We start from the raw sequence: 22471 nt of genomic DNA on the forward strand, positions 1-22471 counted from the left end.
TAGGAAAACCAACAAAATCTATTGTCCTTCGCTTAAGCAATGACCTCACCAACTCAAAGTCAAGTTGCCCATAGAATAGCAGAAAGCTGTCTAATTATTTTGTTTTTTTTTATTTACACAGGAAAATCAACACCATGTTGGGAGACTTGCTGTGCTAAATATTCCTGCCAACTTATGGTTGTCATGTCTTACCATAGAACCTACTGCTTCGGTCTTGTGGCAAGAGTTGTGCATTCCAAGAATCAAATGTTGATTTATGGCTTGGTGCATGTGGGATCCATTGCCACATAAGAGTTCATGTGAGATTCATCAAGCTTTTGGTAGTTCATGATGATTGGTTTAAAAAAGGAATCATATGAGCTTTTATCGAGTTATAAGAACAAAAAGACTAGTATGTTTGGTTGCATTCAATTGTGGTTTGAAATCTCATGCAAATAAGAGAATGAATCTCATTTGCACAGCTATCCAAATATGTGATTTTGAATCTCTTTCTTCTAAGAAGATATGTATGTTCACTCCAAAATGTATGTTCGATTTTTTTTTTGAAAAAACCAAGCACGAGGACACTAAATTTTTAAAATTTTTAATCAATAAAAAACTATGTTTTGATACTTTATTAAAAAATACGGTTTTATTAAAATAATACTCAAAATCATAAAAATAATATTAGAATATTTAGAGTACGTGTCAGTGTCTGTGTCCACGTGTCCACTCATGTCATGATGGGCACACCACCAAAATGGCGTGTCCTTGTAACATAGGAGTTATAAATACGATTAAATTTTTTTTATGTCCTCTTATATTAATACTTTGAAAAACACATAAAAACACGTCTTAACTTTTAGCCGAATTACAAACATGCATCTAACTTACGCATGCAGCATAAATTGGTAAAATAAATAACTAATAAAAGATTTACAAAAACATGCTTAATTTTAAGCATATTTAGAAAAACACTATAAATTTTGACATGTTACAAATTCACGCTTAGCTTTTGAGAATTGCCTTGTTAACTAGGCATTTTATTCGTAACATCTCAAAAGTTAAGCATATTTTGAAATTAGGCTAAACTTTTGGCGTGTTTTTATAAATTTGTCTAATAGTTTTTTATTTTACCATTATATGCAGGTATTTTATCGAGATTTTCCCACGAAATCCAGTTTTTTTTTTAGCATATCGTGAGATTTGCCTTCGGCGAGAAGTTCCCGAGAACGCGATTTCAGACGTTTTACGTTCATTTTGCGCGCCCTCTACCTCTCTCTCTCCGTCTCGCTCTGTGCTCTTCTTCGCGATTAATCTTCTCCGAGGAGGGACTCAAGAATCGAACCCTGAGAGAGAGAGAGATGATGAAGATAGAGGAGGTTCAATCCACCACAAAGAAGCAGAGAATCGCTACCCACACCCACATCAAGGGCCTTGGCCTCGAGGTACTTCCTTCTTCTTCCTCTTCTTTTCTTTTTCTTTCGAGCTTTCTTCCTCGTTTTTTTCAAGGGAAAACAGAGGGTTTTGGGTTTAGGGTTTAGGGTTTCAGCCGCACACGCCGCGTCCTGGGAACTCTGGTGCATTAAGGTTTATTTACGGTAAGTGGTGGTACATCCAGTTGGTTGTTCTGTGGTTGCCGTCATCGTCATTCTCATTGTTATCCTCCGTGTGGAGTCTGTGAAGTTGTTGATGTGTGAACATGGTTTCAGCCGAATGGAAGAGCATTGCCAATGGCTTCCGGGTTCGTGGGTCAAGCTGCAGCAAGGGAGGCCGGTGGCCTTGTTGTCGACATGATCCGCCAGAAGAAGATGGCCGGCCGAGCTCTTCTGCTTGCCGGGCCGCCCGGCACGGGCAAGACGGCGTTGGCTCTTGGCATCTCTCAGGAGCTTGGTAGTAAGGTGATCTCATCCGAACCCTCTATTTCTTCTTTCGTTACTCGTGATAATAATAATGGTGTTCTTGTTGGTTATTTTTGCTGCATCAATGGTTGCTTACTTTCCTTAGTTCTTGATGGGCATGAGCTTTGAAGTTTAATTCATCACTTTTCGTCTTTACCACCATTGCACTTATACACGATATGTTTTTTCTTTTCCCCGTTTCATGTATTCATGAGCGAAATTAACTAGAGCTTCTAGAATATTAGTGCCAGGCTTGGTTGAGTTGTTGGTAGGTACAGGGAAGCCTGAAATCTGTGTGTCTTGTGCGAAATGTCGTATCGTTTTAAGGGTTGTGCTGGATTGGTCATGATTTTACGAGTAAACGATTTTGACTTTAATATCTTGTTTGATCTATTGTTGGGATAAGGCGTGATCATGGTTATGATCTTGTTTGATCTACTTCGCTAGTGCTCTACGTGTATATTGTGTCATGTTAAAGTGGGAGTTCTTGTACTCAGATGGTTACCTTTCGTAGTTTTCTTGAGTATTTGGAAGTGGGACTCCATAGTTTCCACTTATTCTAGTGGAATAGCTTCTACATGGATAAATTTACAATATGTTCACTTGTTTGTTCATGATTTTTTGTTGGAGTGTCTTATAACGTCCAATGGCCATTCTTGTGTATAATAGAAAATCTTTTGCAAGAGCGTTTGTATGTTACAATGATGAAAGAGTAAGTACATTCAAAGAGCCAAATTGTGTTGCTTTGCCTTTTGGTATATTCACTAATTTTTATCATTAATGCAAAAAAGTCTCTGTTACTTTCTTCTTTCTATTAAGGAGGAGAATCCCTCAACATTACCTTTCTTAATACCACCGTGCCTTTTCTTCATCTTAGTTATTGCTATTTCAGCCGCTGAAGCAACTATTGGATTGACTATTGTTTCTAGGATCTATCATAACAGAAAATCAAGTTTTATCAATCAAAATACATCCTATGTCTCCTCATTCCATCATCCTGACATGTTCTTCATTTAGCATTTTGTTTCTCATCCTATTTATCTGGTTTAGACAGTTGATGACAGGTTGGTGGCTAAGGGGTACACTTGACTCTCTTGCACCATCAAAACTTGTTAAAATTTTAATAGAGAATTGACAGAGTTAGATAATTTTTTTTCGTCTAACCAACTTTGGGTGGAGTTGAAGTTCAAGAATTTGAACTTTTGTTCCATTTCAGGTAGACAAATTGATAAAGAAAAGAAGTGAATTTCATTGTTCTCCATTGAACTTTGAATTCTCAAAGACAAAAAGCTGCAGACATTTGCATCAAAGATGTGAAGAATCAAATATCAAAGCATGAAAAAAGGGTGGTATCAATCAATGTCGACAAAGTACCTTTGCTGAATTAAATTTTCATTAACGCAGAGACTTAGACACAAACATGGAAGTCTGTTTAGGACTCTGGTTACACATTTGATTGCGTATGGGAAATGTGCATAAGAAACCCTTGGCTTGGGAAATAGAATGCTGATAATTGATTTTACATGGGCACAAACAGGGTCATGGCCTGACCCGACCTCAACCAGCTGGATACTGTTTCACCATGTGTCTGTCTTTATGTGCCTGATAAACAAGGATTGAATTGGACATTCAATATCTATCCACAAGATGTACATGCATTCTTAATATTGTAATACATGTTTAATATTGTCATTAAACTACAAAATGAAAGGGTTAAACTGCCATTCCAATGTATAACAGTAAAAGAACAAACAACTAATATTTTACTTCATAGTTCTTTGAGAGATGATCTATATTAAACTGCAATATCTTTTTATCCATTAATGGGGCCTTTGACACTTTCTGTACACTCTAAATAAGTGGCTGGGTTTAGGCATCTGTAAGTGTTAATCACTTGTGTTCAGGTGAGTTAGCTCTAAAGTAGAAAACAACAACAACAAACAACAACAACAACTACGCCTTCATCCCAAAACAATTGGGGTCGGCGATATGAACCAAAAAAGAAAATCATTTTGGGTCTTCCACATGAATCCTTCTCCACCAATCATTTCTATCCAATGCCATGTCCTCGGTGAGGTTCAAAGCATTCATATCATTTCCTATCATCTCCATCCAAGTCTTCCTAGGCCTACCCCGACCTCTTTTAACTAATATATTTTCCCATTTCTCCATCCTTCTAACTGGAGCAGCATTAGGCCTTCGCCGAATATGTCCAAACCACCGTAAACGATTCTCTTTCATCTTATTTTCAATGGGTGCAACGCCTACCTTCTTACGTATCTCCTCGTTCCGAATCTTATCTTTTATTGTATTTCCACACATCCATCTAAGCATACGCATCTCAGCTACACTCATTTTTCGAATATGATGTCTCTTGGCAGCCCAACATTCCGTACCATATAGTAAAGCGGGCCTAATAGTCGTCCTATAAAACTTTTCCTTCAACCGCAATGGCATTCTACGATCGCACAACACTCCAATTGCACTTTTTCATTTCATCCACCCAACCTTTATCCTATGATTTACATCTCTATCAATTTCTCCATACTTTTGAATGATAGATCCCAAATATTTGAAACAATCATCCACCAGTATTTCTTGTTCACCAAGCTTCACTACACTCTCATCACTACTTCGTTGCTTACTAAACGGACATTCCATATATTCTGTCTTACTCTTACTCAACTTAAAACCTCTTGCTTCCAATGTCTGTCTTCATAATTCTAACTTAGCATTAACTCCAACTCTAGACTCATCAATCAAAACAACATCATCAGCAAACAACATACACCATGGCACATTTTCTTGAATTGATCTCGTAAGCTCATCCATCACTATAGTAAATAGGAAAGGGCTTAAAGCAGATCCTTGATGTAACCCAACCCTTATAGGAAAATTGGTTGTCACCCCTCCACAAGTGCGGACATTGGTTACTACTCCTTCATACATATCTTTAATTATACTAATGTACTTGAGAGAAACACTTTTAATTATAATTACTAGATTCTAAAGTAGAAAATCTAGTAATTATAGATTAAAATGGTCCAGGAATGAGAAAGCTCACTAAATGCAAGCAAAACCCTACAAAAAATATGATATGTATGGCTTGCATACTCTGTTAACAGAAGTAGGTGTAATGAAATATGCGGAAATAAAAATAATGTCCTACAATGGACATTCACATATAGAAGGCAAAGAACAAGTCCAAAAAGGACATACACAAAAGCCAACAATGGCTTGCAAACATAAATTCTTATAAATGCAAGAAAGGGCTTCAAGAAGCCACACCTTACAAGGGGGAGACCCCACTTATTTATAAGCAAGGAGTGAGAGAGAGGGAGAAAAGTAAGGGAGAGAGAGACCACATTGGGAGGCCCAACAAGGTGTCGTTGGGCTCCCAACGGTCACAATTGGGCCCCCCCCCCCCAATGGGAATGCATTAAATGCATTTTAGGAAAAAAGAAAACAAAAAATACAAGAAAGAAAAAGGAAAATAAGAAAAAGAAAAACAAAAATAAAAAGACTACAATGCCCCTATTGGGCAGAATTACAGGAATACCCTTATCAGGTATGATTGAATATATATATATATATATTGATTACATGTATTTTAACACCCTCCCTCAAGCTTTACGGGGATATAACCGAAAGCTTGTTGAGAAGGAACATAAAACGAGGAGCAGCAAGGGCTTTAGTGAAGAAGTCTGCCAACTGGTACTTCGATGTAACGTAAGGCATTGGTACGGTTTATCTTAGGTATTCATCACGAACGTAGTGACAGTCCATCTCGATGTGTTTAGTACGCTCATGAAAGGTATGATTTCTTGCGATATAGATTGCACTTTTGTTGTTACAACACATCTTCGAAGGAGTAGAGTTGACTATGCCCATATCACTAAGGAGACTTCTAAGCCACACAAGCTTCATGGTTGTAGTGGTCATTGCACGATACTCCGCTTCTGTTGAGGACAATGATACTTTGTGCTATTTCTTGCATCTCCAAGAAATCATAGAGTCACCTAAGAAAACACAAAAACCAGTAGTTTAGACTCTATCATTGGGATTTCCTCTCCAATCAACATCAATATAAGCAATTAAATCAAGTGATGATGAAGAGGAAATAAAAACTCCCGTAGTTATGGTGTTTTTGATGTATCTGACTATCCTTAAGACTGCACTCATGTGCACAGTTGTAGGTGCATGTTGAAACTGACTGACTGAGTGAACTGCATGAGCTATGTCTGGCCGAGTGATGGATAAGTAGGTCAGAGAACCAACAAGTTGGCGGTAGGGAGTAAGATCCTCGAGGAGAGTTTCATCTTCCAACCTTAACTTTGCATTGATAACTTCAGGGGTTTCTGTCTTCTTATCATCGGAGATGCTAGACTTGGAACAAATGTCAGCAACAAGTTTCATCTGAGAGAGAATGTACCATCGGGGAGAGTACGCTACTTCAATTCCTAAAAAATATCTTGAGAAACCAAGGTCAGATGTGTCAAAATTCTCTTTTAAAACTTTCTTAATATCATTGATTCCTTGCTGATCACTTCTAGTGATGATCATATCATCAACATAAAGTAGTAGAATAACTACTGAAAACCCTGCACTTTTGACAAACAAAGCAGTGTCAGTATAGCATGAGCGAAAATTTAAACTTGTCGTTACATTGCTAAATCTATCATGCCAAGCCTTTGGAGCTTGCTTTAAACCATATAATGCCTTTTTAAGTTTGAGAATTTTATTTTCACCAATACGTACTCCTGGTGGAGGATCCATGTAAACCTCTTCATTTAATTCACCATTTAGGAATGCATTCTTAATATCTAATTGATAAATAGGCCATTTTTTAACTGACGCAACCACAATAAGAGTCCTAACACTAGTCATCTTAGCTATGAGAGCGAAGGTTTCTTCATAGTCTATACCGTATTATTGAGCGTATCCTTTTGCTACCAATCGGGCTTTAGAGCGTTCTAATGACCCATCACTTTTAGTTTTAATTTTGAAGACCCATCTACATCCAATAGATTTCTTTCCAGTGGGTAATGGGGTTATTTCTCAAGTTTTTGCCTTTTCATGGGCACTAAGTTCTAAGTTCATGGCTTCAACCCACTGGAGAATATTTTTGGCTTCATTATAATGTAAAAGGTTTATGAAAAGAGTGTAACGCAATTAGACACACTCTATACTTTGGTGTTAGAGACTCATAGGAAACAAATCTATTAGGATGATTGGAGATTCGACCGGATCTCCTTAAAGAGGTTTCTTTTATGTTGGAACCTTGAGAGTATTTTTCTAAGGCACTCATGGGAACTTGTTGACCGTGTCTAACATAGGTTTGGATGGGTCTATCACTTTCATTTTCAACATTGTTAAGAGGAATATCCTCTAGATCATTCAACAAATCATTAGAGATTTCCTCTTCTTGAGCAATCACATCTTCTTGAGAGAGAAGATCAAATAAGAAAGCATATTAGCTTTCCTCAATATCTTTAGTTTTCTCAAAACCATTTTCATTTTCTAAAAAGGTTACATCTTTAGATATATATAATTTGTTATTTTTAAGGTCGAAGCATCTAAAACCCTTTTGATTTTCTCCATATCTTAAGAAAACATATTCAATAGCTTTAGGAAATAATTTATCTCTTTTATGTGTAAGGACAAAACATTTACACCGAAAAATTCTTAATCTATTGAAATCAGGTGTTCTTTCAAATAATTTTTCATAAGGAGATGTATTTTGTAAAGATGAAGATATCATTCTATTTATCAAGTAAATTGAAGTTAAAGCAACTTCGGCCCAATAACTTTTTGGAATTTCTTTGGAAATAAGAAGTGCCTTAGTGGTTTCCAAAATGTATCTATGCTTTCTTTCGGCTAGACCATGTTGTTGAGGAGTCTTAGGACATGATCTTTGATGACAAATTCCATTTGTTTCTAAATAATTTTGAAATTCATTTGATAGATACTCTCTACCCAAATCGGATCTAAGAGTAGAGCTGTTACTTGAAAATTGATTTTTGACTATCATATGAAATTTCTTGAAGAAGTCAAAGACTTTGGATTTTAAATTGAGAAAATAGATCCACACTTATCTAGTGTAGTCATCAATGAAAGTAACATAATAGGAGTATCCTCATTTCGATATGACAGAAGAAGGCCCCCAAACGTCCGAATGGACTAACTTAAAAGGTCTTTTGAAAACAAAAGTTCTATTTGAAAAAAGAGTGGATTTCATTTTTTCAAAAATACAATTCTTGCAAACAAAATGTTTCTCATTACAAAATTTCTTTCTAAAAGGAAATGAGTACATTTTTGAGAAACTTGGATGTCCAAGTCTTTGTTTCCAAGTTTCAATATTTTTATCTTGGACATGATTACAAAAAGAGTTAGTGGGAAGTTTCAAGTTGCTCATGTAATAGAGATCTCCTCTCCTATGGCCTTGCTCAATCTGCTTCTCGGATTGGAGATCCTGTATAGAGCAATCCTTAGTTGAGAAGGTGATTTCACATCCATGATCACATATTTGAGAATCAGAAAGGAGATTTAAATTAAGTTGAGGTACCACTCTTACGTTTGACACAAAGAAATCTTTGGAAAAATTTAAAATTCCAAAACTTTTTACTTGTAAAAATGTAGGCGGTTGAAACATAAGAGTTTTTAGAGTTATCACACAAATCGGAAATCTCATTTTCAAGAGGGGTCATATGAAAGGAAGCTCTAGAATCAAGAATCCAAGAAGACATACCTGGAGGAGACGAAAAAACTATGGCAGCACCCGAAGTTGACGACGATTTGAGTAGAATTTGGAGTGCTTCCGATAGTTGAGCAAGAGAGGACTCATTCCCTTTGATAAACTCCTCCTTCTTTTGAGTAATTTCTTCAACGGAGGCAACCTTACTTTTTGGTGCTTCATTTAGCTTAGGGCAATTAGGTCTTATATGACCCGGTTCTTGGCAATGATGGCAAATGACTTTTCTATAGTTGCCATTATAGTTATTTTGCTTCCCAAAGTGTGTAGGCTTATAGGCTTTTACATGATTGTCGGGTTTAGACACTGCCAAAACTTCATCTCCTCTCTTAATCATGCCAAGACGAGTTTCTTCTTGGCATATTTCGGTTATGGCAGTAAGATGCTTAGATCTATGAAGTAGGGAAGATCTAACTTGTTCATATTGGGCCTAAGCCCATGTAGAAATTGGAAAAAGTGTTCTTTTTTCATTTGTTCTCTTCTTAGTTCCACATCTTCACTAGAAACCCACTTTGGTTCTAGTAGAGATAGCTCATCCCATAAGGGTCCAAGGGTGCTAAAGTAATCTCTTACACCCATTTCCCCTTGCTTAATAGTTCGGATTTTTTCTTGGAGAAAGAATTGACGAGCAAGGTCTTTTTGAGTATACATACCTTTCATAAAGAACCATGCTTCATTTGCCATCCAAAATTTAGCAATGTTGGTGCAAATTTTAAGCTCCACATTGTTCATGAACCAAACAAGAATTTTTGCATGCTTGCTTTCCTAATCTTTCACTTTAGATTGGTGATCTTTAATGGCCTTCATGCAGGCATTTCCTTCAAGAGCTTTTTCTTGATCACCATTCATCTTGGTGAGTTGGAGTTGCGTTTTCAGAATAGTGCCCATGAAGTATCCCCAAAGCTTTTTACCCTTGAGGTTGTTCTCCATGGCGGCGGCCCACATCATGTAGTTAGAACCATTAAGTTTGAAGGAGAGATCAATCTTTTGTTCTCCTTCTCAAGAAGATAAACCGAGAAAGAGGAATACAATATGAAAAATATAACTAGTCAACTAGCTATATCAAGAATCAAGAGCATACACTTGGCTCTGATACCATGTAACGAAATATGTGAAAATAAAAACAATGTCCTACGATGGACATTCACATATAGAAAGCAAAGAACAAGTCCAAAAAGGACATACACAAAAGCCAACAATGGCTTGCAAACATAAATTCTTATAAATGCAAGAAAGGGCTTCAAGAAGCCACACCTTACAAGGGGGAGACCCCACTTATTTATCGGCAAGGACGAGTGAGAGAGAGGGAGAAAAGTAGGGGAGAGAGAGACCACATTGGGAGGCCCAACAAGGTGTCGTTGGGCTCATTGTGACCGTTGGGGGCCCAACGACTCTTAGTTGGGCCCTCCAATGTGAATGCATTAAATGCATTTTAGGAAAAAAGAAAACAAAAAATACAAGAAAGAAAAAGGAAAATAAGAAAAAGAAAAACAAAAATAAAAAGACTACAATGCCCCTATTGGGCAGAATTACAGGAATACTCTTATCGGGTATGATTGAATATATATATATATATATATTGATTACATGTATTTTAACAGTAGGAACATGGACATAGCAGAAGTGCAATAATCATGACTCATAAGCAATATAGAGAATGTGTAATTGACTGAAAAAAGCACTCATACTAGAAAAAAGTGCAAGTGAAAAAGTAGAAACCATAATGAAGGGGCGGAAAGTAATATTAGGGCTTCTCTTTTGTGGAGTTCCCACTATGTAGGGATTCTGCAACCAAACAATGGTTAATTATATGCAGATTGACAGGGGGACTAAATGTAAAGCAATAAATATGCTGACAAGCCTGTTCATCTACCATGACTCAAGTCTTTAATTGTGAAATGCAGCTTTTCCAAGCCTTCCTTTGTAGTTAATTAATGTTTTAATACTGTTTCAGGTTCCGTTTTGCCCAATGGTGGGATCAGAAGTGTATTCATCAGAGGTTAAGAAAACAGAGGTGCTTATGGAAAACTTTAGAAGAGCTATTGGTCTTCGTATCAAGGAGAGCAAGGAAGTTTATGAAGGAGAGGTATGTTTTCCTTCTGCTTTTCTTGAAAAATCTATCTGCTTTTACTTAACAGCTGATTTGCCTGGCAAATTTATGCATTAAATTTCAAATACTCATATTTTAGTTGTCTGCTCTTGCTCTAGGTGACTGAACTTTCACCAGAAGAAACAGAGAGTATGACGGGAGGATATGGGAAGAGCATTAGCCATGTAATTATTGGGCTAAAAACTGTCAAGGGAACAAAACAATTGAAGCTAGATCCAACCATCTATGATGCTTTAATCAAGGAAAAGGTACTAACCTTTTGGTTTTACATTTCATGAACTGAGTCGGAAATGGAGCTGTAAATTAGATTATCATATTATCAAAGCCATTTTGTTGATTCATAATTTGATGCATATACTTCCCTAGAGCGTATGCAATCCTATTGATATTAAGCAATTGGGGTACCATACAAAGAATGTTCAGACTGGGACAACCAAGACAGGACTTTGTCTTTTGGGCATTTGCTGTTCATTTGACAGGAAAAACATTTTCAGTTGTGGCATCTGTGACCTTAAATATCATTATTTAAGGAAAAAATCTTGGTTGTCTGGAGTTTTTTTTTTCAGGTTTTTATTATTGTAAAAGTATGGAATGGATCCTATTTTGTGAAAGTTGTGACTTTACTATAATGGTCCTTTTTTTCGCAATGAGTAGACTGCTTCTTTCAATGGAACAAGTTCATTTTCTTTCTTTTTTTCCCCTCATTTAGGGTCTTCAAATATATTTATGTGGTTGTCACCTAGTGTTGCTTGCATGTTTCACCTTTGCCTCTCCAATGTGATCTTGATACATAGTTTATCAATGTGCTAGGTTGACCTGTTAATAGATGGCAAACCTGTTTGATGTGTGACCTGTCCACACACACATGCACACACCCATTTGTATATTGTTACATAAATACATGCACGTGGACTGTTGTACCGCAACTTGGATCAGTTATAAATTTGACTAGACTGGGTCATTGAGTTAATTCTTGGGCAACTGGGTCAGACCCAATGATTAAAAGCTCAAATTTCAGGTGGGTGGTAGTCAGGCCACAAGGGCTAAAGCATGAGCTTTGAGATACTCCAAGGCATAATTTTTTTCCCCTTTTGGAAAGGATGAAGGATTGGAAAAGTATATACACACATCTTATGTACACATACAGAAACATAAATACATGCATATGTACATGGATACATGAGTTGCATATGTACCTAGATGCATAATGTGTGAATTTGCCTTACACACAATCAAGTTTCGAATAACTTAATACTTTAAACACTCAAAATATATGACAACACAAAATAGCATTCAAATGCTTTACACCACAGAAAGAAGAGAAGTGCTTCAAATGCACTATATTGATAAGCATAAGGGGACAAAAACCCCCTTCAACTATTACATTTTCAATGGGTTTAAAACACCCTTATTTATACAGTAAAGCAGCTAATAAAGAGACTTTGGGCTGTTCTCAACGGCTCTTATTAGAGCTGTTGGGCTTCACCCCAACGTCTCTTTGTGTACAGAGACAGACTGTGTACAACAGTCACTGTTGTACACTGTACACAGTCAGCTACTGACTGTGTACAGAAAAAATACAAAAAGAAGAAAAAAATGAAAATTACAAAAAAAGAAAATTACATAAGATAAAAACAAAAATACAGGAATATACATATATACTTTAAATATGTATTTATATACATATATTTATACATATATATAGTCTTGTATTACGAAGAGTATATATATATATATATATATATATATATATATATATATATATTCAAGTGTATATATATATATGTATTATTTTCTAACATAATGTGCATGTGTGTGTCATATCAATGAGTAAAAGAGAATCTTATAAACATTTAAAGTTGGCTTTATCTTATTTGCTAGCGAAGCTGGGTTGCCAATAACCCTTGTTTGCTAGCAAAGCTGTGTTGCGAGTGACCCTTGCCAGATCATGAATATATCAACAGGTATGTTACATCAGAATTGTGATGGGGCATGTTTCCAACATGGAGGTTTACTGTTCCACTCAAAGTCTGTTTTATAACCTACCAAATCTGACTAGTTTTCCAGGGTTTCTTTAGAAGTGAGGAACTACTGCATTCCGGCAGTGAAAAATATAACCTTGTTTGATTGGAGAAATGCACCTGAATTGTTGCAGATCATGTTTTCATCTTGTTATGTGTAGCTTCATTTGTAGGCATCGTAGCAGGAGCACTGACAAGAGTCATGTCAGATCATCCCTTGTCTTGAATAAACTTTTCCATGAGAGGTTGTGGGCAGCTTAGGAAAGGGCCTACCTCCTTTTATTGTATATGTGCCTGATGCATTTGCATATTAACATCTCTGCCAGCCTGCTTTTAGTGCTTAATATGTTGCCACCTAACAGTCTCTCCTTAGAAAGCTTTGGCTGGTGCATTGACTTTTGTTTGTTTTGATATGGTTTATTTGGTGCATCTGCTTGATGCTTTCTATCTTCATTGCTTCACAAGTCCCTTAAATATCTTCCATAAGTATTTTTCTTTCCTATTATACTTTGAAGGTGATTCTCATCTTTTTCTATTTTTGCTCAAGCATTTTCATACAGGGTTATAGGCATATTATCTACAATGGTTTCCTCTTCATTGATTAAATTTATACACCTGTGTGGCAGAAATAACATATTTATTGGTTGAGGGTAGGGTTGTTTTGTGAATTAATGTTAGGCATGTTCTGTATATTTGGAATTGGAATGTTCTAGGAATATATTGTGTTAGACTTATCCTTGTTTGTTCTTTCTTGATTCTACAATTTTATATTCGATAACATGGCCTCTCTTGTTAGGCAACGATATGCACATGGTACATGCAGTTACACATGCACTTTGTGCATATGCATGTTGAACCCGTACAAGCATTTTTATCTACTATTAACAATCATTTATAACTAATCTTGGTGTTTCATTTTTCCTTTTGAAGCTATGGCCTTGATGTTCCATTCTTTCTTTTTCCATGTAAAATGGTTTTTGCTGTTTTTTGGTAAGTTGATATCTATCACATGTTTTTGGTGAAATAATGATTATGTGTTGTAGGTGGCTGTAGGTGATGTTATCTATATAGAAGCAAATAGTGGGGCAGTTAAAAGAGTGGGCCGTAGTGATGCCTTTGCTACAGAATTTGATCTTGAAGCAGAAGAATATGTTCCATTGCCAAAAGGTGAAGTTCACAAGAAGAAGGAGATCGTGCAGGTAATTTCTTTTTCCCTTATTGTGCTGACGTTTGCTCTAGCATGCTCTATATGTGATAGATTTCTTGAATGGGTCATCTGGACAAATTAGAAGTTGTGATTGTTGAAATGCTTTGAAAATCCAAACTGCTTGGTGTGCATCCCGGCTATGGAAATCTTGGATAAGCATTTACCCTGTGGTACTTTTTGTCTTTGCTGGAAGGTTCCCTATAAAATAGCAAACATACATTGTTAATCTTTGTGTAGATCTGAACATTAGTGCATTGTAGTATGCTGAATCGTTTTACCTCTTACCAGGATGTCACTTTGCATGACTTGGATGCTGCTAATGCTCGGCCACAAGGCGGACAAGATATTTTGTCTTTAATGGGTCAGATGATGAAACCTAGGAAGACAGAAATCACTGAAAAGCTTCGCCAAGAAATTAATAAGGTTCTTGCACTTGTTCCTATAATTCTCTTCATTGCTTTCTTGGTGTGTACTTTTGAATGTCATGGAATGAAGCTGTGGTTAAAAGGTTCTCTTTTCTGGATTCTGTCTTGCGGCCGCGTGCAACAGAAGATAGGAGTTCTGAACTGCATCCTACCTTGATATGACCTGTATTTTTTGGTATTGATATGAGCATGTACCGTTCTGGACGATAACCAATTGGCTTTTGATGCCCAGCCTGGGGAGCTCTACGGCCATTTTTATTAAATTTTTAATATGACTTGTATATAAAGGGATATGGAATGGCAGTCAAAACGGAGTATTCGTCTGACATAGCCAGGGAGAGTTTGGTATTTGGCCTAGTTTTTTGGCCCCAGACTCTTTGGGGCCAGGCTCAGCTGTTCCCCCACCACCATGGTGACAGGCACAGGTGAAACATAAGGCCTGCCCCTCCAGATGCGACCCAACTAGAATACAATGCGGAGTATGTCCTGCGCATCATCGACATGGTCAACATTGTGTCAAGCATGGTGTTGAACGTGTCCACATCCCATGTGGTCATAATGTGTGTGAGAGAGAGCGAGTACAAAACTTTTGTTGATATGAACAGGGAAAAACTATAATAAGCAATAAATATTCATTATTTGCTTCATACAGTGATAGATTCTCTACTGTCATTTCAATGGCATAATCAAGCTATTAAATTAATTACAAAATGCGTTGTGTTCAGCACCTATTCTTCATCTTTTGAATTTGAATATACTACAAAAATGGCACTTCATATTTTGTATACAAATTTAAAATTCTCTCTCTCTCTATATATATATATATATATGTGTGTGTGTGTGTGTCCTCATGTCTTATTTTTTACTAAGTCAATGAACTCGTACCCCGTATGCTTGTCAAGTCCATGTATGTGTCTCTATCTGTGTGACATGGTGAAAACTTGGATTTGACTGTTTGTTCTTGGTACACCGACACAGACATGCATATTTTTGTGGCCTGTGTCTTCTGTCCAACCAATTATCATGGATGAAAATATGGATGGATAAACATTTTGTCTAAGAATATAGTGAACAAGGTGAAGATTATATGGCGATATAACTTCACTCGCGAAATGCGTTTGTGGCAGGTTGTTAACCGGTATATTGATGAAGGAATAGCAGAGCTAGTCCCTGGAGTGCTCTTCATTGATGAGGTCTTTCTTTTTCTTTTCTCTTACCCTTTTTCAAGTGCAGTATGTGCCGTTTGCATTTCCTATGTGGACAACCCTTTGTTGTACTAAGTTTTTAATATTTGATTAACAGGTTCACATGCTTGATATGGAATGCTTTTCATATCTTAACCGTGCCTTAGAGAGCTCTCTGTCACCTATTGTAATTCTTGCAACAAACAGGGGAATATGTAATGTAAGGTAACCAATGTTTCCTCAGCCTTTGCTTTTGTCTGCCAATCTTTCCCCAGTTCATGCCTGATGTCCTGCTGCTGTCTATTTGTGTTTGATGTTCAGGGGAACTGACATAAGCAGTCCACATGGCATACCTGTGGACTTGTTGGACCGCTTAGTTATCATCCGGACTGTAACTTATGGCCCTGCAGAAATGATACAGGTTGTTGATCAATCATATTGATGGACTTGTAGCTATAGGCATATTTATTAATGTTGTTTTTTTTGCTTCACTATGTTCATGATGAACTTTGCATGTTATTGTAGATATTGGCAATCCGTGCTCAGGTTGAAGAATTGGTTATTGATGAGGATAGCCTTGCATATCTCGGGGAAATTGGTCAGCGGGCATCTTTGAGGTTTGGCCATTTTTTTCATCTGTCTGAACCCTAGCCTGAGACTCCTTAATAATCTTCTCAGCTTTTTCCTTTTATCTCATACTGTTTTAGCCTCAGAACATCACTGTTTGTTTTTCACTTTTCATGAACCATATGTGCTTGTGCACAGAAATGCTACCTCCTAACATTCAGTCAGAGGAAGTGAAGCCAAAATTAAGACAATGTGCAATGAAAAATTCACAAGTGCTTTGTCTGGCGGTCAATCTGTTGAGTAATACTATTTGTTCTCTGTAATGAAGTAAGCGGAATTACAAAAACGAAGTGCAAGAGCACATACAAGTCCACGAGTGGACAATACAAAGGCACAATACAAGCCCAAAGTGCATAAGCACAAGTCCGCTAAGGGAAATACAAAGAGCCAACAAAGGGCAACACAAGCCATAAAAAGAATAAGTCTTTATTGATAATATGCTTTGAAAAGCATTGAAGAATAAGGGGAACAACATCTATTTATATACACAATAAAAATGAGGGGGACCATTGGGAGCTCCCCACATAGAGTCGTTGGGACCCCAACGGTCATATTTATTTATGACCGTTGGGGCCCCAACGACTCTATGGTTGGAGGGCCCTAATGGTTAGACAAAAACAAAAATAAAAGGAATAAAAAAAAAAAAATACATTAATAACTGTTTCTAATAACCAGTTGTATTTACAAGTGAAAAGACCAAAATGCCCCTATATGGCATTAACTATTACAATACATAAAATATATGAATATGTATACATATACATGAGTATATATACATACATATATTTTAACATTCTCTTGGGTCAAAATTCAATACAACTCTGCTATTCCTTAGTTCAGTAGAATGATCTCCACTGAACAAAGGCAGTTCTCAGCTTCTGCTTGCTGTTCTCAATAATTTGCGATTTGTAGGCTCCTTTTCTGTATAAAAATTTGATTCATCATGTTTGCTGTCATGCTTACATTTCACTATTTGCATGTAGGCTTGGAAATTAGGTGTTCAGCGTTTTCTTAAGCAGATTAATATTTCTTGTCTACTTAAGTGTTTATGGTTTGAATCTCAATTTAGGACTAGGGCTACTCAATTAAGCTGGATTAACAGTTTATTGAATTACTTGGGACTAGCACTGTTGTGGTGTTGTTAAGATTATAAAGGATGGGTGGACCCCTCCCAACCCTGCTATGCAACATTACCTGAAATTTATACCAGCCAGCCATGTCCGACACCTGTAATGATACCAACACTTGTGGTCACTATTTTTTAATTTATATTGTTTAAGTCTCTTTTTATAAACTTAACATTAGGCTTTCATATTTTGGATTTAAATATGCTTCTTATGGTTAATTTTGCTTAACATGATGAGCATCTTGACGGCTTCATAGTAGAGCAGTATGTTTATGGTTTTGTTTGAATCATCAAAGGTGATTTTGAAATGGGTTTTCTTTCCCCATTCTTTCTTTTTTCTTTCGTCAAGACAATCGAATATGCGGTCCGGATTTTACAAACAAAGCATCACATGATTCGATTGAACAGTAGTCCTATTTCTTTCTATTTTTTTCTGGTTCTAGTGCCAATAATTCTAGAGATCGACTTGGCTCTCTCAAATTGTTTCTCATTATTAAGAAAAGGTAACAAAGATAGAATGCGAGCTTGTTTTATAGCAATAGTAATTAATCATTGTTGTTTCAAGGTCAATCTATTCACTCGCTTAGGTAATATTTTTCCTTGTTCGCTAATAAATCGACTAATTAAACTCATGTTTCTATAATCAATTCGATCCCCCAACCCAATTGGGGGCAAATGCATACAAAAAGATTGCTTGGATTTACGAAAGGGTCACTTGAATTTATCCATGGTTTATTCCTTATCTCTAAAATACCATTTCTTCATTCATCTCGGATCTGCCCGAAATGGCTTTTGAAAACTAGTATTTTCATAACTTCTGGTTTTATATATTTCATTACTAGTTCAAGACTCTTCTTTGTACTTCGATGTTCAAATATGTTTATCCCCTCTGTAGTTCAAGCATGTTTTACCCTTAGTTGTCAAAGGCGCTAGGCGGAGCTTAGGCGGTGAGCCCCTAAAAAGACTAGGCGGGGGCTTAGGCGGACTAAGCGTTACCCCAAATAATAAAAAACAAAAAACCCATACAAAACATGTAAGCAAACTACTAAAATTAATAACAAACTTGTATACAACACAAAATCAATCAACAATAAGCAATAGACAAATAATAACATATTGTCGAATACTGTAAAGCAATTATATTACATAAAAACAGTTAAATAGATAACTCATACACTTATAGATTATATATGAATTAAGTACACCGATATGTATATATAATATAAATACATAATATTGTAAATTTATAATATATGTTTATGATATGTTAATATATATATATATATATATATATATATATATATAATTATATACAATTACACAGAAAACATATATATGTGTGTGCAACTGTGCATCAGACCGAGAGACTAACTCAGCTAGGCCGCCTAGGTTCCGCCTTTGACAACTAAGCGGAGGAGGGGTGAAAGGAGGAGGAATAATAAAAAAATAAGGTAAAAAAGAAAAACAAAAGAAGAAAAGAAGAGATTAAAAAAAAGCTTTTGGGGCGGGATGAAGAAGAAAAAAAGAGGAAAGGAGACAAATAAAATTAAAAAAATATGACAACTATGTCCCTACGGCTTAGATTTGAACAGCCTAGGCAGCTTAGGTAAAAAAAATAAGGCCCTACCGTCTACACCCATAAGCTTAGGCGGTGGCCCTACACCTAGCCAGCTGCACAGCTTTTGACAACTAAGGTTTTACCTGTTTTCAGTGTGGCTGTATCCATATCTAGCTTTTGGGGCTTCAATTTGTCTAACATCTTGTACACACGAAAAATAAGCATGGGGTATGAAGGCTGCTAAGGGTTTGACAAGTCAACCTGAGCCATCTTTGCTAGCATGCACTTACACATTAACAAGTTTGAGCTGCTGAAGTAAGTTACCTGAATGTTGTAAAAGTATACTGTTCGTGACCACTCCTTACTCCTGATTGAAGTGCACGTTTTTCTAGTAGTGGTGTCCTGCATGTCTTTTCAACTTGCATGAATTTTGATCCTGGTTTTGGTTGGAAAACCTTTAAGTGATATGGTCTGCATGTGCAGGCATGCTGTTCAGTTGTTGTCACCAGCAAGTGTTGTGGCTAGAATGAATGGCAGAGATAACATATGCAAGGTATTTTGAATCTTATCCCCTAGAAATAGTGTTATCTTATTATCTGACAGCTTATCCAATGTTCTTTAATTTGTGGACAAGCATTTGATTATTTTTATTCACAAATTATAGTGTTGCATATTTTGATTATGTATAGGCTTTGTTTATGCGAGAAACCATTATAGCCTGCATAGGTCCAGACTGCAGGCTACGTTTTGCCATCTTGTATCTCTTTGCACATTTTTGTTGAGCTGTAGGTTTGGCTTTGCCTATTTGCCGAGTATAATAAGCTATCTGGGCAATTTTGGCTGACATTTCAATCTTTGCAGCTGCAACCTTAGCCTCTTTTGTTTCTTTAGTGCATTTATGCACTCTGGCATGCTGTATTTTCGAAAAGGTTTTCTGAGAGTTGCATCGAAATTTGAATCAGGTTTTCTATGAATGTTCTGCAAATTCTTGACCTTTTGCCTTTTTGGTGTTCTAATGTGTTCTCAGGCGGACCTTGAGGAAGTTAAGTCCTTATATCTAGACGCAAAGTCTTCAGCAAGGCTTTTACAGGAGCAACAGGATAGATACATTTCCTGAAAAAAAAAATTGCGGCTTGCTTTCTTTTCCAAGCAGATCAGAGTCCTCGTATGAACGAATGGATACATTTTTGTGCAGTATCCATTGTCTCACGTCCCATGCTTCAATCAGCATATAGGCGTCATGTGTTATTGCTATTGACCATGTTGTCACCAGGGTTGCCATCTTTGACGTACTCCAAATGGGATGAGCACATTTTAGCACTGATGCAGGTTTTGTTAAGCATTTTTTAAGTTATTTATCTTCCGAAGTTGGTGACCACCTTTTATCGTTAAAGGTCTATCCTGTTATGCATGGCTAGTGGTTGAATTCAAATTACTGAGCACTGCAGAAACATATGGTGGAAGGTGTGTTTTGTTAAACAAATTTGATGGCAAGCATTATGATTTCAAGGGTCTCTCTCTCTCTCTCTCTCTATATATATATATATATATATATATACATTTTTTTTTGACATAGGTGATTAAATGAATCCTGCCCCAATCGCTTTCACTGGGAGAGTATGCAAGGATGGTCTGGTTGAGGCTGTAATTCATTGGAACTAGGCCGAGGCTTTGGTTTTCCAATTTTTGTTCTCCGGACTTGCTGTCTTTCCTTCTCTGATAACCTTAGGCTCTGTTTGGGAGCAGGAGATGAGAGTGGAGATGGTATTTAACAAGGGTGTAATTAATATCACCTACCCTTATATGTGTTTGGAGACACTCTTTTGGGAGACGAGAATGGTGTTGGATGTTGAGATGGGTCATTTTGAACTACATCCTTACAAGGATGTTGACAACTTCAGCCTCATCACCCCTCTCATCTCCTCTCCAACACCGGCTCCCAAACAGAACCTTATCTACTTCTGTACTTAACCATTTGTGTTGAGTTTTAACTGACTACTTATTATACCGTCCTATAAATTGATCCTAATAAGCAAACCTGCATCATTGTAGTGCCACTTGCACAGAAACAGGGCTACTTTTAATGTTAAAGTTAACAAGTTTAACGGATCAAATAGTCGGGCTTATTATTGAAAATAAACATGTTGGTTAGAAAATTTTCTAACTGATCTTTAATAGGTGGATAAATAAGAAAGAATGATCAGATGGTCCTCGGCCAAACCTCTGCAAGGGCAGAGGGCCAATGCCCAATCTTTGGTGATAATTGATACATTGAAGGCCACTGAAAGCCGGTCTGATATGTGGGGTGATTTGATCATAAAATGGCACAGTAGATGTGAAATGGCATTTCAGCCAGGAGAAAGCTTGACAAATAAGTCTAGGCTTTCTGGATTCTATTATGCATCCATGTATATATGCAACCTGATGTGGGAGTTCTTTTCTCAGGTTCAGCGAAAACTAATTTAACCATGAGGGAATGAGGTTCTTTTAACTTGTTCTTGATTAGCTAAGGTACTTTATGTGGATCTAGTGGGTACTGACCAAGTTATGCTCACCAATTAAAGCCATTAGTTAAGTTTTCAAAATGTCTCTGACTCTTCTCTACGTGGAAGACGGTTTTCACTTTTCACAGCTGTCACATGGATACGGCTGCAGATATGGGATTCAGACATTTTTGTGAAGTTTCCCATACTTGTATATATAGAGATACCAAACTGCAGTCAAAACTGAGCATCCGTGTGACAGTTTTTCAGGCTACATGTTAGGGTTGGGAAAAATTCTACACTTTATGTTGCCACCAATCAAAATTTTAGTTAGTTTTTTTAGAAAATATCATTTACAGACTTGACTTTTACCTGATTTCGAGACGGAGCCCCATTTTCTCTGTTAAAACATTTCAGGGACCCCACGGCCCCAACCCCCTCGATCTGAAAACATGGGACTCGTTTTGGAATGGCAGACAAAAGGTGAGACCCTATCGGGATTTTTTCCTTTTTTTCCGTCACCTCAGCCTTTTTTATTAACTCCCTGAGACCATGACTTGACCACCCTCGATGTTGCACACTTTTTTTTTTTTTGACAGAGAAAGATGGAGTTAGGCAGACCCCTACCAGTAATACAATTTGGGGTTGGAACTTGCAACGTCCCCACACAAGGTGACATGCACTAACTGCTTCTGACAGACAAGCGGAGCCCCCATTGGTATCGATGTTGCACACTTGGTAGAACCACGATGCTTGCTTTAGCTTTACATATTCTTCAGGGTCAGCCCGTTGGTGCTCTATTTCCCTACCCCATTGAAAACGGGTATTTTGATTGCAGATTATGGAATGCAAAGGAATGGATGCATTGTCACTATAACCCATTTCTGTTGTCTGAGGCTCATGAGTAGGTGCTTGCATGGTTTCACCACAGTCCTACGTTAGTACAGGTTGCGGTTGAAATCACAAACTTCAGGGACGTAGGGAGAAGTTGGCATTTGCTTTTTGGTCTAATCATTCCTTGAACTTCACTGTTAAAAATCTTGATTGTTTGGAGATTTCCACTCTTTATTATTAATAATTGTCTGCACAGATCAGCTGT

At 37.0% G+C, this 22471-nt stretch overlaps 1 protein-coding gene across 1 annotated transcript; it reads left to right on the forward strand.

Moving 5' to 3' along the window:
* Window positions 1-1149: 1149 nt before the first annotated feature.
* On the forward strand, window positions 1150-20383 carry LOC149836483 (ruvB-like protein 1). The gene is made up of 12 exons (XM_090007005.1): window positions 1150-1427; window positions 1692-1880; window positions 10586-10717; window positions 10840-10989; window positions 13806-13961; window positions 14258-14392; window positions 15522-15587; window positions 15697-15803; window positions 15900-15999; window positions 16104-16195; window positions 19373-19442; window positions 19917-20383. Exons 1-12 carry the CDS (start codon window positions 1344-1346, stop codon window positions 20004-20006), a joined length of 1371 nt encoding a protein of 456 aa, XP_089863131.1. The 5' UTR covers window positions 1150-1343; the 3' UTR covers window positions 20007-20383.
* The last annotated feature ends 2088 nt before the right edge of the window (window positions 20384-22471 follow it).

The sequence above is a fragment of the Nuphar pumila genome, chromosome 5 (genome assembly GCF_984573655.1).
Source record: "Nuphar pumila chromosome 5, dmNupPumi1.hap1.1, whole genome shotgun sequence".
Classification (NCBI taxonomy): Eukaryota; Viridiplantae; Streptophyta; class Magnoliopsida; order Nymphaeales; family Nymphaeaceae; genus Nuphar; species Nuphar pumila.